Source organism: Helianthus annuus, chromosome 3 (assembly GCF_002127325.2).
Source record: "Helianthus annuus cultivar XRQ/B chromosome 3, HanXRQr2.0-SUNRISE, whole genome shotgun sequence".
Classification (NCBI taxonomy): domain Eukaryota; kingdom Viridiplantae; phylum Streptophyta; class Magnoliopsida; order Asterales; family Asteraceae; genus Helianthus; species Helianthus annuus.
Window position 1 is genome coordinate 162,462,258 of NC_035435.2, and position 15,262 is coordinate 162,477,519.

The 15,262-nt window shown below is 36.3% G+C and overlaps 1 protein-coding gene across 1 annotated transcript; it reads left to right on the plus strand.

The window, feature by feature from the left end:
* Positions 1 to 291: 291 nt before the first annotated feature.
* On the plus strand, positions 292 to 6,885 carry LOC110930405. The gene is made up of 16 exons (XM_022173705.2): positions 292 to 506; positions 856 to 977; positions 1,055 to 1,143; positions 1,210 to 1,245; positions 1,401 to 1,497; positions 1,703 to 1,745; positions 1,837 to 1,937; positions 2,191 to 2,255; positions 2,792 to 3,288; positions 3,369 to 3,429; positions 3,505 to 3,633; positions 5,021 to 5,589; positions 5,687 to 5,825; positions 5,905 to 5,973; positions 6,079 to 6,195; positions 6,508 to 6,885. Exons 1-16 carry the CDS (start codon positions 292 to 294, stop codon positions 6,619 to 6,621), a joined length of 2,463 nt encoding a protein of 820 aa, XP_022029397.1. The 3' UTR covers positions 6,622 to 6,885.
* Positions 6,886 to 15,262: the final 8,377 nt, after the last annotated feature.

A 15,262-nucleotide genomic window follows, 5' to 3' on the forward strand; every position in this document is an offset into this window, starting at 1 on the left:
CAAAGGATTCATATTTCAATCAATATCAATGGATTGTTTCTCTATGTTGTGATCAATAACTGTAAATTTTCAGATATTTTTCATTTTTGGATCATTTAAGAGATATTTGAAGAAACTATACGCTATAGATCAGGTTTCGGATAGTAAGCTTTGTTTCTTTTTTTTTAATTTTATTTTCATCAATTGCATATGTGAATTTAATTCTATGTTATATGTTAGTCAGATTGTAGTTGATATCGTGACAATATTTTTGGTTGGAAAATGGATATCAGGGTTTGAAATTGAGAAAAGATGGAACAAAGAAGTGCGTTTGTGTCGGCGTTGAGTGTGGGAATAGGAATAGGAGTTGGGCTTGGAGTGGGGAGGACGGTGAATCGTTTGACCAGCGGTGGTGATTCGTCCGCAAACGGCATCACGCCACAGATAATGGAGCGTGAAATGAAAAGTATGATTATTGATGGTAAAGACAGCAAGGTCACTTTCTATGAATTTCCATATTATCTAAGGTAAGACAATTCTTGTGCAATTTGTATTTTCAGGAAGATTTACGGTTATTTCATATAATTTGTCTCTTATCTTTTGTCTATCGAAGAACTTTTCATATATGTATGCCAATGTTTGCTCTTAAAATTGTATGTGCAAATGAGCCTAACAAGATCTCCGAGAATTAAATTGTGTTATAACTAATAGGGTTGAAACATATTGCTTAATTACCATGAGCTACTTTGAATGTCACATTAATCTGGATGGAATAAAGTTATATTACAACCGCGGGACAATTTAAGTCGTTTGAAATCAATAATTTACCTCCTTATTTGGTTCATTAACATTTAATTTTGCTGACCGTTTTAACAGTGAGCAGACAAGGACCTTACTGACTAGTGCTGCCTTTGTTTATTTAAAGAATATCGATTTTGCTAAGCACACACGGAACCTTGCTCCTGCAAGCCGAACTATATTGTTATCAGGGCCTGCTGGTTAGTTGTTTAATGTTCTTCTGTTTGTCTTGATAAATATTTTTTCTTAATTTTCTTGCTTGTTGTGGGTTTTGAAGAACTTTATCAGCAAATGCTTGCCAAGGCTTTGGCTCATTTTTTTGATGCCAAACTGCTATTGCTGGATGTTACAGATTTCTCACTAAAGGTGAGTGTCAATAAAATTGTTTTTTGATATGTACTTCTACTAATCTTGTTTATTGTTTTGTATCAGCTCCAAAGCAAATACGGGGCTTCTGTTAAAACAAATGTAAGCATACTGATTATAACCTCTTATTTCTTGGATTGGATTAGGGTCTGTTTAGTAGTACATGGAATGCATTTTCTATTGCATGCTGTCACATTTACAAATGAGAAGGTGAGGTTTATGTTGAGTACTTCATTAACTGACGCGTATATTTCTAGTCCTTGAAAAGGTCTATATCAGAAACAACTTTGGCGAGAATGTCTGGCTTATTCGAATCAGGACTGTGCGTGGTCCAACCCAAACCCGAAAGAAGAGGTATTTAAGTTCATTTGTCATATGTACTATTTGAGACCGTTTATTAATTTCATCATGTAAGAAAGTCCCATGTTACACAAGCCACTTGATATGAAAAGTAGAAGAAAATCATATATGTTGGAGACTCCTAATTATTTTTCCATGGTGTTGTATTTAGCTTGTTTTTTTTTTTTTCCTGTTTTAATGTTGGATAGCTGTTTTGCAGGGGGCTTACGTAGACAAAGCAGTGTTGCAGATTTAGGAACAAGGTATGAATTATGATACCCTTAGCTGTTGATTGAAATAATTTGCATCCTGAAAGTTGGTGGTTGTGTTCTATTTTGTCATTTTCAATTGCAGAGGGCCTGAAGCTATCCAGAATCCCCCAAACCTGAGGAGAAATGCATCTACGGCAGCTAATATGAACGAGCTTGCTTCAAACTATACTCCTGTAAATCCAGGTAAAAAGCCAGAAACAGGTCCAATGATGCTAACTAATTGGCATCTTTAGAGTGAAAAATGGTATTGTCGGTTTGGGGCTACTGTATTCGGTTTGGTACTAAATGGTTTCTTTAGAACTGGCAAATGCTATGATCAAAACAGAATAGTGTTTTGAAAGTTGTTATGGTTAGAGTTCTATGTTAGGAGTGGTACAAATATGATATTTTATTTTTATTTTTTTGCTTCTTTTATGTTGTGTCTCTGCATTCTCAGCTCCACTTAGACGAACAAGCAGCTGGTCTTTTGATGAAAAGCTTTTTGTACAGACCCTATACAAGGTATCATGTCTTCCTTACTTTCCTTTACTATAAAACCGGGTTATTGAATTTTGACCCATTTTCTTATGAGCAAGTGGATTTCGGTTGTGTTTTATTCCAGATGTCTGAAACATGTCAAATAAAAAAAAAGAACAAAAATCTAAAAAATGAATGGGTCAAATGGGTCCCATAGGTCAAACAACTTGAAAGTCAACCATAATCTATTTTTATGGATGCAACCCCCAAAATCCTTTTTCTGTAAAGCTTTAGATTATTACAAAACTAATAAAATAATTTTTGTAATCGTAATTAACATAACCGGTTTAAAAAAATAAATATACGCAAATTGTTTGTGGGTCAAGTCAGCCACCCAGCCCACAACTTGTGCCAAAAAAATGATTTGATCCAACCCGCACATGTTTCAACCTGTTACCAACCCCCTCGGCCAGCCTATCTAGCCACCTCTATGTACAAGGTTAAATTGGTTTAATCCCGTGGAAGCTCTGTGAGATTATTGCATGAACATGTATATAGATATATTTTTCCTACGCTTGCAGGTTCTTACTCAAACGTCAAACAACACTCCGATTGTGTTATATCTTAGAGATGTCGCGAAGTTCCTAGGAAAATCACAAAGGATATATACCTTATTCCAGAAAATGTTGAAAAAACTATCTGGACCAGTACTAATCCTAGGGTCACAAGTTGCGGAACTTGATACAGACTACAATCTAGTCGACGAGAGGATTACTTCTGTGTTTCCATACACCATTGATATCAAACCTCCCGAGGAAGAAGACCATCTCGTTAGTTGGAAGAACCAGTTGCAAGAAGACATGAAGATGATCCAGTTTCAAGATAACAGAAATCATATTAGTGAAGTTCTTGCAGCTAATGATCTTGAGTGTGATGATCTTGGTTCTATATGTGTATCTGACACAATTGCTCTCAGCAAATACATCGACGAAGTGGTGGTATCAGCAATTTCTCATCATCTAACAAGTACTAAGAATCCTAACTACAGAAATGGAAGACTAGTTATTTCTGCTGAAAGGTCTGTTTATTAGCAGTTTATGTGAATATGAGTCGACTAATGTTTGTTATTGCTAATTTGTTGTCTTGAAAATGGAGCAGTTTGGCCCACGGATTGAGTCTATTCCATGAAGTTAAATCTATAAAAAATAACCCATCGAAGGTTAGTTCTCTACATGTATAATTTTATGACGCTTAAATATGGGAATTTCAATTTACTTACTACGATTAACTACAGGAGACAACAGGGAAAGGTGCTGCTGGCACAAAATCAGAAACAAAACCTGAAGCTGCCGCTCCTAGTGAAGCAGAAGCAGCGGCCCCTAAGAATGCGGATAATGTTGCTCCCCCACCAGCAAAAGCTCCAGTAAGTCCAACATTCTCGATCAAACTGTTGTTGTATAATACATAGGGCTGTAAACGAACCGAACGAACACGAACAAGGCCTTGTTCGTGTTCGTTCGTTAAGGAAATAAATGTGTTCACGAACGGTTCATGAACGCTTACCGAACGAGATTTTATGTTCGTGTTCGTTCGTTAAGGAAATGAGCGTGGTCGCGAACGGTTCACGAACACAAATGAACACAAATAAGTTTGGCGAATGCGACGAAGGATAAAGATAGATGGCCCAGAGATTAGCACTCGAACTTGAATCCCTTATTGTGGAACGGAGGTCGATCGTATTCGCCTATGTAAATAATGAGAAATGAAAGGGAAATGATGCATAAAAAAGGTGAAAGTGGGTTTGCTAGTTTAATTGTTAGGGTAATAAAATAATAAAAGTTTAATGATATATAAAGTACAAATAAAATATAAGAAAGTACAAAGATCTTCAATTAAAACACAAACATACGAACATAAACGAACGCAATCAACGAATGTTCACGAACACGTTCACGAACACCTTACCGAACGTTCACGAACACAATCAAACGAACGAGACCTCTGTTCATGTTCGTTCATTTAACTAATCGAACGAAATTTCTTGTTCATGTTCGTTCGTTTATTAAACGAACGAACATAAACGAACTTCCCGCCAAACGGTTCACGAACTGTTCGTTGAACGTTCGGTTCGTTTACAGCCTTAATAATACATGCTAGAAGTTGCAATGCAAAATAGGCAAGGCTAACATTTCGGGGTTGACGCAAGACACTCTTCTTCCAAGGTTTCTTCCTAATAGTTAGTGCATCAAATATGATCATGAAAAGTATATTCTTTTGGTGATACTTTTACTTCTTGAATAGTATTATAAAAAAGTGAACACTCGTGACGAAAAAACCCACACAATAGGAAAATTAAAAAAACTAATGTATAATAAGCACAGTAATTTTAAAAAGCGCCTTGCTTGCACCTAGAGGTTGGTCATCACCTCGTGTTTATGTGAGGCACAGTTGCCTGGATTTGCCTCCTTTGGCTAGTGTGGTTTCTTGAATAAAAAGGTTTTGAGTTTCTATGCATAAAAATACACTTTGGAAGAATTTTATTCCCTTCAACCTATTTTATTATAATCTACTTATGTTATTTTACTCACTCTCTCTAGAGATAAAACATGCCCGAATAAACCCATTCATAAGTTGGCGTGTCAAGATTAGCGCCTGTAGAATTGAACACAAGATTACCTTATGTTTCCATCCACTTAATTCGTGACGTTTATTTAAAATTAGACTTGAACCATTTACTCTCATTAAAATCGAACAAATACACGTTTTGCCGAGTAAAAGTTATTGAAGATTTAAAACACACCTTATTGCAGGAAGTACCAGACAATGAATTCGAGAAACGCATTAGGCCAGAAGTCATACCGGCACATGAAGTTGGGGTAACATTTGCTGACATTGGTGCTTTAAATGAGATCAAAGAGTCACTTCAAGAACTAGTAATGCTACCACTAAGAAGACCAGACTTATTTGTGGGAGGCCTTTTAAAACCATGTAGAGGAATATTACTATTTGGCCCTCCCGGAACCGGAAAAACTATGCTAGCAAAGGCCATTGCTAATGAAGCTGGAGCAAGTTTTATTAATGTTTCTATGTCTACTATCACTTCAAAGTGGTTCGGTGAAGATGAAAAGAATGTTCGAGCCTTGTTCACTCTTGCCGCTAAGGTCTCACCAACTATAATATTTGTGGATGAGGTTGATAGCATGCTGGGTTCGCGATCAAAAGGAGGAGAGCATGAAGCTATGAGGAAGATTAAGAATGAGTTCATGACTCATTGGGATGGACTATTATCTAAAACTGGTCAAAAACAAATTCTTGTTCTTGCTGCAACTAACAGACCATTTGACCTTGATGAAGCAATTATCAGACGTTTTGAAAGAAGGTAATCTTTTAAACTATGCATCATATGTTTAAAGTTATCGACCTCCTTTATACTAAACTTAGAAATGTAATTGGATCGATAATGGTTTGGTGAATAGGATAATGGTTGGGCTACCATCTGTAGAGCAGAGGGAAAATATCATGAGAACTCTTTTATCAAAAGAAAGTGTCGTTGAAGGGTTGGACTTTAGAGAGCTTGCAAACATGACAGATGGATTTAGTGGAAGTGATTTGAAGGTGATATTATCTTTTCTTTTACAAGTGATTAAAGATAATCCAAACTTGCAATTAACAACGGTCATTGTTGAAAATACAGAATTTGTGTACAACTGCGGCTTATCGACCTGTTAGAGAGTTGATTCAACAAGAGAGGAAAAAGGATATTGTAAGTATTGTATCTCATAAAAGTTAGTCAATTTCTTTCACACATACCATTTTTGTTGTGCTTCATTGCTTCAAGTGTCTGAAAATGGCATCTTTATAATTAAAGGCTAAAAAAATCCAAGCTGAGAGTGGTGTCGGCTCACAAACCCCTGAAGACCCTAAAGATAGGGTGATAACTATCAGGCCACTTAACTTGAAAGACTTCAGGGAAGCTAAAACCCAGGTTCCATCTCTATCTATCAATTTGTGTATACTTCTATAGCAATATAGGGACACTCAAATGCGAACCGATAAATAATTTGGAACCACTTTTTAAGCCCTTGGATCATATTTGAATGGATGATTGAGATCTCTCTCTATTATGTCTCTTTCCTTCCTTAACTATGACCATCTCCTCCTTTTGTTTGCTCAATGATCAAAGACCGAAACATGGTTCTCATTTGAACTCACCCATACAGGAATATATATAATAAACAATGTGATTTGTACAAGCTTGTAGATATATTGATTTCATTTTTTTGTGGATTGGCTACAGGTGGCAGCTAGTTTTGCAGCCGAAGGCTCAATAATGAGTGAGCTGAAGCAATGGAATGATCAATATGGGGAGGGAGGTTCGAGGAAAAAGGAGCAGTTATCTTACTTCCTGTAAGTATCATCACCTCCTGATTAAACCTCTACAGTTGTCTTCATAATAAATAAAAAAAAATCACCCAAAGTCCCAAACATTATCCTATAATATGAATCCTACTTAAATCTTTACAACTCATGTATCGGCTTACATTCGCAACGGTTAACCACACTGTGTCAACACTTTGGGTCAGTCAGATGTATGATTAGGAAGTACAAGAAAGACCCTTTATAAGGGAAACCGTGTTGTGTAATTATTTTTTTTTACATTTTTCTATCTCTCATACGGAAATACAGAATGTAACACTTTTGTGTGTTGTATATACTCTAAACTGATAACTATTTCTCCTATGACTGTGTCATAAATAAGTGTGAATTATTTCTTAATGTTGTTATGGCACATTCGGAATTTTGTTGAAAACTAGCTCATTAGTTTGTAAATGCATTGCCACAATTCAATCGGATCTACATAAACTCCAACTTCATAACACCAAAACCATAAGTCAAAGACGCCAACACTTGCATTGGGTCAACGGGTTCATGAAGTCAACCCCGGCTGGAAATTACAAAACATATATGTAAGTTTAAAGCCAGTGATGGTAATTTTCACAACCACTTAAACCATAAACCTCTAACCAATCAGTCAAAATGTAGCTTCTACCTATGCCATTTTCTTGTCATCTTTCACTGACCTTGGGATCTTACTGATCACCTTTTGATCAGCTGCTGCATACTGTTTTGTTTATCTCAACCTTCATGTCCCACCAACAAAACACATCACCAACTTCACATTCAAGATAAAGTTGGACAAGATCCGCTTCTCGGCACCATAATTACTAATTAGCCAAAGATAACTTATAGGTGCGTAACAAATCAAATGGTACAGACACCAAAATTAGCCATAGATTTTACATGATCCGGTTACGGATGGATAGGTAAATGAACATAATTTAGTTTAATAAAAATACAAGCCAAAAACAAGAAGTTTGGTTGTAAAGAATACTATTTTAAGCATACGTCGTCCTACTAATTGATTGTGTCTTTAAAGATACGATCAATGTTCATGATTTGTTCATGTTGGATGTTGTACCCAATGTTTTGATAACCGGGCCGGACATTGAACCGGCTAGCTTACCGGTTCACTAGTCCGACAGGTCTGACCGGTCGAACCGGATTCAAGAACCGGGGAACATGTTAATAAATTTTAAAATACAAACAATATGGAAAACTTAACAATAAAGTCAAAATATTTAGAATATTAAAAAAAAAGGTGATAATCAAATATAAACAATTTTAATAACATTAACAATCAGAAGTATTATTATAAAATATTTAATAATAACACGTATAAATTATAAATCAATAAATATATAAATTTGTGATTTAATATAACAAAACTTATAATTCAGAACTAAGTTGAGAAAAAATATGTAGATAAAAAACAAAAAGAAATCTAGCTACTGTAGTACAATTTAACCAAACGAGTAGTACAACACAGTACAACTATTTAAATTTAACCATTTTTTATTAGAAAACCTCTTTTGGATTTATAGAACACTAGGTGCTCTCTATCCAACTTTAACTCAAGAAATAAAGCATCTCATCAAGACTCCATGCAACTCCCGCGAGCGTGTCCTTTCTCGTTAACTTGAATCCTCTCATCTTTCATACATCTATCTAGTTGGATATTCGAGCTCCGTCATTTCTGGCGCCTTCTTTGAACTCCGGCATCATCTTTCTATAAGTATTTCTTGCAACCCGGTCCGACCTCTAGCCGCCCCAAAACCGGCCTGACCGCTGGCCGCCCCAAAACCGGCCGGTTCTTGCACAAGCGGCTCATATAGGCATAGCCGGACCGTTGACAACGCCGGTTCCCGGTCAAACCGGTTTTGAAAACATTGGTTGTACCACTTAATCGTGTCTTTAAAGCACCCATTGTCACTGTGAAGAGCATCCCTCATAGTTGTCGTTTGGCTTTCTCTCAAGCATTGAAAACCACTCTCTACAATGTGGTTGCCCAACATAGATCCATTGAAGTGTGGGTTAGGTTGTTCCTTCTTCCTTGTTGCACTTCGCAAGTGGTTAGACCAAAAACTAGGCAAGAAGCCGAGGAAGGCATTGCAACAAAGATCAATCCTGAATTCTTTACCCAAATGGGCGAAAGAATATACTATATTCATGTTAGTTAAAAATATAATTAATAGTCCTGCTTTGGGGCCTCTAGGTGAAGGAGGCGTTGATAATATTGAGGAGAGTACTGTTAATAACACCAAAGTTAGGTAGTGTCTTTGAAAGGTTGCAGAAGGCCACTTTACAGCTGCGGTGAAAGTGTTATGTTCATCTGGTGTTGTTCCATTCAATGGTAATACCATGCAGGATTGGAGGCTAAACACCCGTACAGAGAACCTCCATCTATGCCAGGTACTATATACTCTGAGCCTACCCTTGTAGTAGAGGTGGATAGTGTCCTTGGTTGCCTTAAATCCTTTCCTATAGGAATCTCGTGTGAGAGGGACAATTTGAGGGCACAACACATTTTGGATGCGTTATGTGGAGAGGGGTCTGCTATTGCCACTAATCTTTTATGCGCTATCACTGCAGTAGTCAACTTATGGTTGGCGGGAAACACACATCGAGTTTGGCAGAGTTTGTTGTATCTGCTCCCCTTACGTTGCTCTTAAAACCGACAACAGGATTAGCCTATTGAAGTGGGTACTCTATGGAGGTGTTTGGTTTCCAAGGTTGTTATCAAGGGTGATGGTAAATAAATGACCAAGTACCTTAATGGTTTTCAGTTTGGGGTCAGCGTGTCTAGTGGCATTGAGGCCATTTTACACAACGTCAACAAAATTTTAAATGAATGTCACACTGACGAGTCTCTTGCAATGCTTACTATAGATTTTTCTAATGTTTTTAATCAGGCGGATAGATCGGCCTTACTTCACGAGGTCAAGATGAGGTGCCCTTCTATTCTTTGTTGGTAGAATTTCTAAATGGGCAACGCGCTAGATTGTATCTTGGAGATGGGCACATTTGGTGTACCACTAGAGTTCAACAAGAGGACACATTGGGACCACTTCTTTTGTTTTTCACCCCCTTGTGCATCAGGTTAGAGGCAAATGCAAGCTTCTTCTTCATGCTTGGTATCTTGACGATGGAACTATCATTAGAGATTCAGAAGATGTGGCTAGAGTGTTGGACATCATTACGGGGCGTTAGTAGATACACAAGCTTTATTAGTGTGTTGGAAAAGAAAAGAGCTGCTAATGCTGTAGATTTGATGCGTCTTCTACCAAAACTAGGTGACATGTAGAGTGATGTACTCTTGCTTCGATCCTGTATGGGCATTGTGAAACTTTTCTTTGGCTTGAGGACATGCCAACCGGTACACATGGAGGATCCAAGGTTATTCTTTGACAAGGGTTTGCGTGATGCAATTAAGCAGGTCCCTTCTTTGGAGACTTCCAGTTGCGACTTGCTTCCTTACTTATTAGGTTTGGGGGTTTGGGGTTGTATTCGGCTGTAGAGGCTTCATCCTATACCTTTGTGGCATCGAGGACCCAATCTTGGGTGCTATAGGACCACATTTTACGAGACAGTGAGATATGTGGTATGGATTATGATTAATTTTTATGTGCTTTAGCTTATCTTCGTGATACGATTCCAAGCTTCCATTTCAGCGGTTTCACTAAAAAGGACACTGCCCTCTAAAGCCTAACATGCATTGGTGAGTGCTCTTTTTTAGTAAAATGGTCCATGACATTGAAGTACAGTTTGGCTTGACTATTAGACAAAAAAAATGTTTTTATAGATGGGTTAGGCCAGCACATGTCGTCAGTGGAGTATTGCACTATCCTTGAGTATCGGCGCATGATTCCTTTATTTCCAATTGATGAGATATGCCGTGTTTGTCTTAAGACTTGTTTGCACTCTTTTGGGGAGCATACAATTCATTATAGAGAGCTCTTGGGTTTAACTACCGACATGATTTGGTTAGGGATGTCCTTTTTGACATATTCAAGCGCCCCGATATTTTCTGCTAAGAAAGAGGCACCCGTGAATTTTTTAACTGACCAATTGGAAGGAAGATCTACCCTTAGATCAGCAAACATTTTGGTCTTCGGATGGATAGGAGGAAAAATACATGTGTGTGGATCTAACAAGGGTTTCTCCCTTGTGGGCTTAAGGGTAGTGCTTTCATGGTGGGTCATGCTGTTTAAAAGCTGCTCCGGGCAAAGTAACCAAACATAAGAAAGCGTGCATTGACAAGCTGCACGTGTCTATCCCATTTACTTTTGATACTTTTGGTTTCCTTGCGCTAGAAGCTGTGGACCTACTTAGCCGAGTTCAAAGGGTTATGCATAGTAATGTTATGACCCTAAGATCTATGAATGTAGTTCTTAAAAGACTTAGCTTTGCTATTTAAAAAGGGGTAGCCGACGTAGCTTGTTGCCCGTTTAATATCTAACTCGAACCTAACACGAAATTCGCGGGTTTGGGTTTAGTATAAACAGGTTCGGGTCAATTTCATGTTGAACTCGCGAACCTGTTTAGCTAAACGGGTCGGGTTAGCTAGTTGACCCGTTTAACTCATTTATATAAAATGAAAAAGTATATTGTACAAAATGGCTTAACGTACGCTACGTACGCGATGTGAAATCGCATGTTATAAAATAACATGGATGAAATCGCATGTGAGAATTTTGATGAAATCGCATGTTGGTTTTTTGTAACAATTTCGCATATGATAATTTTTGATGAAATTGCATGTTGGATTTTTGTAACAATTTCACATATGGTAATTTTGATGAAATCGCATGTTAATAAAACCAACATGCGAAATTGTTACAAAAACCAACATGCGATTTCAATGTGGGATGAAGATCTGACGGCTGAGATGATAATGTACGTAACGTAGGATAAAGGCTCTTGTACGTTAACCTAACTCTATTTAAAATTACATTTTTTAACAATATGTTTTATGTTATAAACTAAATTGGGTGTGTATTTTATGTCATAATTATAACTTAAAAAAAGTTGATATAAGATTATATAACTTAAATCTAATTGTATTATATACATTTTATAGTAAAGTTTAATATTATTAGTATATTAATTTAAAAAAAAATTAAAAATAAAAAAAGAGTTAAAAAATTCAGCTTGTACAGGTCGTGTTTGGATCAACTCGCGAATATTTGGGTCGTGTTCGGGTTTATATGTACGACACGATTTGCGTGTTCAGGTTCATCTAAAATTTTCGGGTTCGGATTGAACCCGCCAACCCATGAACACGACTCGTTTAGCACCCAGCCATTAGTGTTTTAAAATACACACCTTAGGTTTTCATGTATGTATGTGTGTGTATATATATAGGGTATGAGTTGGCTACAAAGCCAACTTTTCTTACAAAGTGTAGGAAGGCATATCATTATGACATGTGGAAATTAATTATTCTAATCAAAAGGTATGAGAGTAATTTGATTTTTATTTTAATTATGGAATATTTTATATCATAAACTAATTAATGAGAATTTTAAGGAAACTGAATATCTCTTTGATATCAAATGCGACGGTTATTAATAATTATAATACGATCTCTATAACATATTCATATTAAATTCGTATTTCATCCGGTTTGTCACATTGTGTTTCATCACTAAAAAACACTACTAAGAACACCTCTACGTAGTGTTTTAGCTGTTAGTAACTGGTTCGTCACGTTGTGTTTTAGCAGTCATTAACATTAACTATAATTGGTTCATCACATTGTGTTTTTTTATCATAAACAACTTCTTGACGTTGTGGTTTAGCAGTCAGTCACTTGTTCGTCACATTGTGTTTTATCACTAAAACACACTACATGAAAAAAAACATCTTTGATCTCTAAAACAAGAAGAAATAATGAAAACCTAGATCTAATTTATCAATTTTTTTGGTATGATTTGGTGTTTTAGAAGGTGGGGGACTAGAGAGAGAGAGAGAGAGAGAGAGAGAGGAAATCACGACAATTATGGAGGTGATTATTTGATTGATAGTTATTTCTTATTTAAAATAAATTAAATGACACATTTACCCTAATCAATTAAATTGGCTTTTTTTAAGACACACATATTATCAAAATTTCACAAAGATAATCTCAATCATCAAACACACTCATCCAGTGGTAAAGATCACTTCTTACACTTTGTAGGAAAAACACACTTTGTAGAAGAACCCCACCCTATACACACACACACACACACATATATATATATACATATATATATATATATATATATATATATATATATATATATATATATATATATATATATAGAGTAAGGTTAACATACAAAAAGCCTTATCATACATCACGTAGGAGACAATTGTAACCGTTGGATCAGGGGTATAATCACGCATGGGACCACATAATCATACATGGGACCACATAATCACGCATGGGACCACATAATCACGCATGGGACTATAATCACGCACGTTCTATGATAATAACGCACGTTATATTTTTTGTCATGTATGTTAATGTAGGTTAAGCCTTGAAGTACATTATACTTTTTCTATATATATATATATATATAGAGTAGGAGTTGGGTAGAAAGTGTGTTTTTCCTAGAAAGTCTAGGAAGCAATAAGAACGCGACGTGTGGCATTGAAGGATTTTAACTAAAAGGGCAATTGTGTAATTCGAATATTATTTTAATTATGGATTATTTTATTAGGATAACCAACTAACCAGAAAATTATGGAAACTAAATATCCCATTTAATTCAAATTCACAGTTTCAATTTAAAACATACAATCCATACAACATATTCACAGGAATTCGTAAAAAAGGATTTTACAACATTGATGGAGGATTCTTGACATTGTGTTTTAACAGCAAGCATATTTCTTGACGCTTCTTGACGCTGTGTTTTAACAGCAAGCAGATTTCTTGACGCTGTGTTTTAACAGCAAGCAGATTGATGGCCATTGTGTTTTAACAGCAAGCAGATTTCTTGACGCTGTGTTTTAACAGCAAGCAGATTTCTTGACGCTGTGTTTTAACAGCAAGCAGATTGCTGGAGGATTCTTGACATTGTGTTTTAACAGCAAGCAGATTTCTTGACATTGTGTTTTAACAGCAAGCAGATTTCCTTGACGCTGTGTTTTAACAACAAGTAGATTGCTGGACATTGTGTTTTAACAGCAAGCAGATTTCTTGACACTGTGTTTTAACAGCAAGCAGATTTCTTGACATTGTGTTTTAACAGCAAGCAGATTGCTGGACACACTGTCAGTGTCTTCGTCTTCAACACACTGTCATCAGCAACCTTAAAATGGTAAAACACATCAACCTTAAAGTGGTAAAACACATCAACCTTAAATCATACAACAAAGATACGAAAGTGAATCGGGTAACCTAGAGTTAAATGAGACTGACCTGGATTTGAAAAGGGCTCGCCGGAAACCTTGACTGATCGTCGGCGGCGGCGTCACCCCAGCCGCTCCTCTCTGCCTACCCTCTTCTGGTCGCTGAGCACCACCACCACAGCGCCATCCTGCGCCGCCACCTAACCCCACAAAATCCCTCCTCCACTGTGTGTTGCGGCCATCACCGTTTTGAGGTTTTTGGAGGTGGGTTTAGAGAGGGAGAGAGAGAGAGAGAGAAAGAGGGGAAATCGCATGAATTTAGGGATTGGTTATTGATATGGCAGTTTCTTAACTGATTTAAAACACTTCCAATTACCAAAATACCCTCACTATATTAAAAGTCTATAATTATATAACTTAGATATTACGAAAATGCCATCCATTTGATCTAAGCCATTAAACACACTCATCTAATGGCCCAGATCGCTTCATACACTTTCTAGGAAAAACACACTTTCCGTAGGATCTCTTCTCTATATATATATATATATATATATATATATATATATATATATATTACAATAAATAAAATACATATCACCGTCACCATAAAAATATTTAAAAATGTAAACATATTATACTATTTTTTATGGCAAATCTTTCTCCTACTTTATACCAATAATTATCCTAAATTACACCTTTTGTCTAAATTTAAACCTAGGACCTCACCTTTAAGAGGCATGTGCCTCTGCCAAGTGGGCTATCCCACATTAGCAAACATATTATACTATTAATCTCAAGAAGTAATTTTATATTTTATGGTATATAAATATATATAATTATTAAAAAGTATATATTCCAAAATAAAAGTTCATTTGTGAAGTAATGAAGCTATTAAAATGAAAAATTACTAAACAATAGTTAAAGGAATTTTAAAAACAAATGTTATAAATTTTTGGGTATATGTTTCGGGTATATTATTCGGGTAAACGGGTAATATTTTTCAGGTAATCGGGCTGGATATCACCTAGTCCTACACCCGTTCAATACTCGCGATTATTTTACGAATCCCAAGCCTGTAGAGTGTCGACTATACCGTCCTTGATGCTTCGGATTTAGATATACCCATTGGGCTCGAGTTTTTTTCCATAGCTAAACTTCTCAATATACCCCACAAGAGTAATAAGTAAATTAACACAACTCATACTTTGATCCTACTAGCAGTGATAGTGTTATTGACCCAATCTATACCCAATTCAACAACACGTTTTGCCCTGTAGTTGATCCAAAAGAAAAGTGTATTGGGAGGT

What these genes read in the sequence shown, in the direction of transcription:
- LOC110930405 (XM_022173705.2), top strand. Translation starts at nt 292, where the DNA reads ATGGAACAAAGAAGTGCGTTTGTGTCGGCGTTGAGTGTGGGAATAGGA. An exon ending in TTACAGATTTCTCACTAAAG is followed by an intron (nt 1,144 to 1,209) that starts GTGAGTGTCAAT and finishes GTTTTGTATCAG; the next exon opens with CTCCAAAGCAAATACGGGGC. An exon ending in AAGAGAGGAAAAAGGATATT is followed by an intron (nt 5,974 to 6,078) that starts GTAAGTATTGTA and finishes TTATAATTAAAG; the next exon opens with GCTAAAAAAATCCAAGCTGA.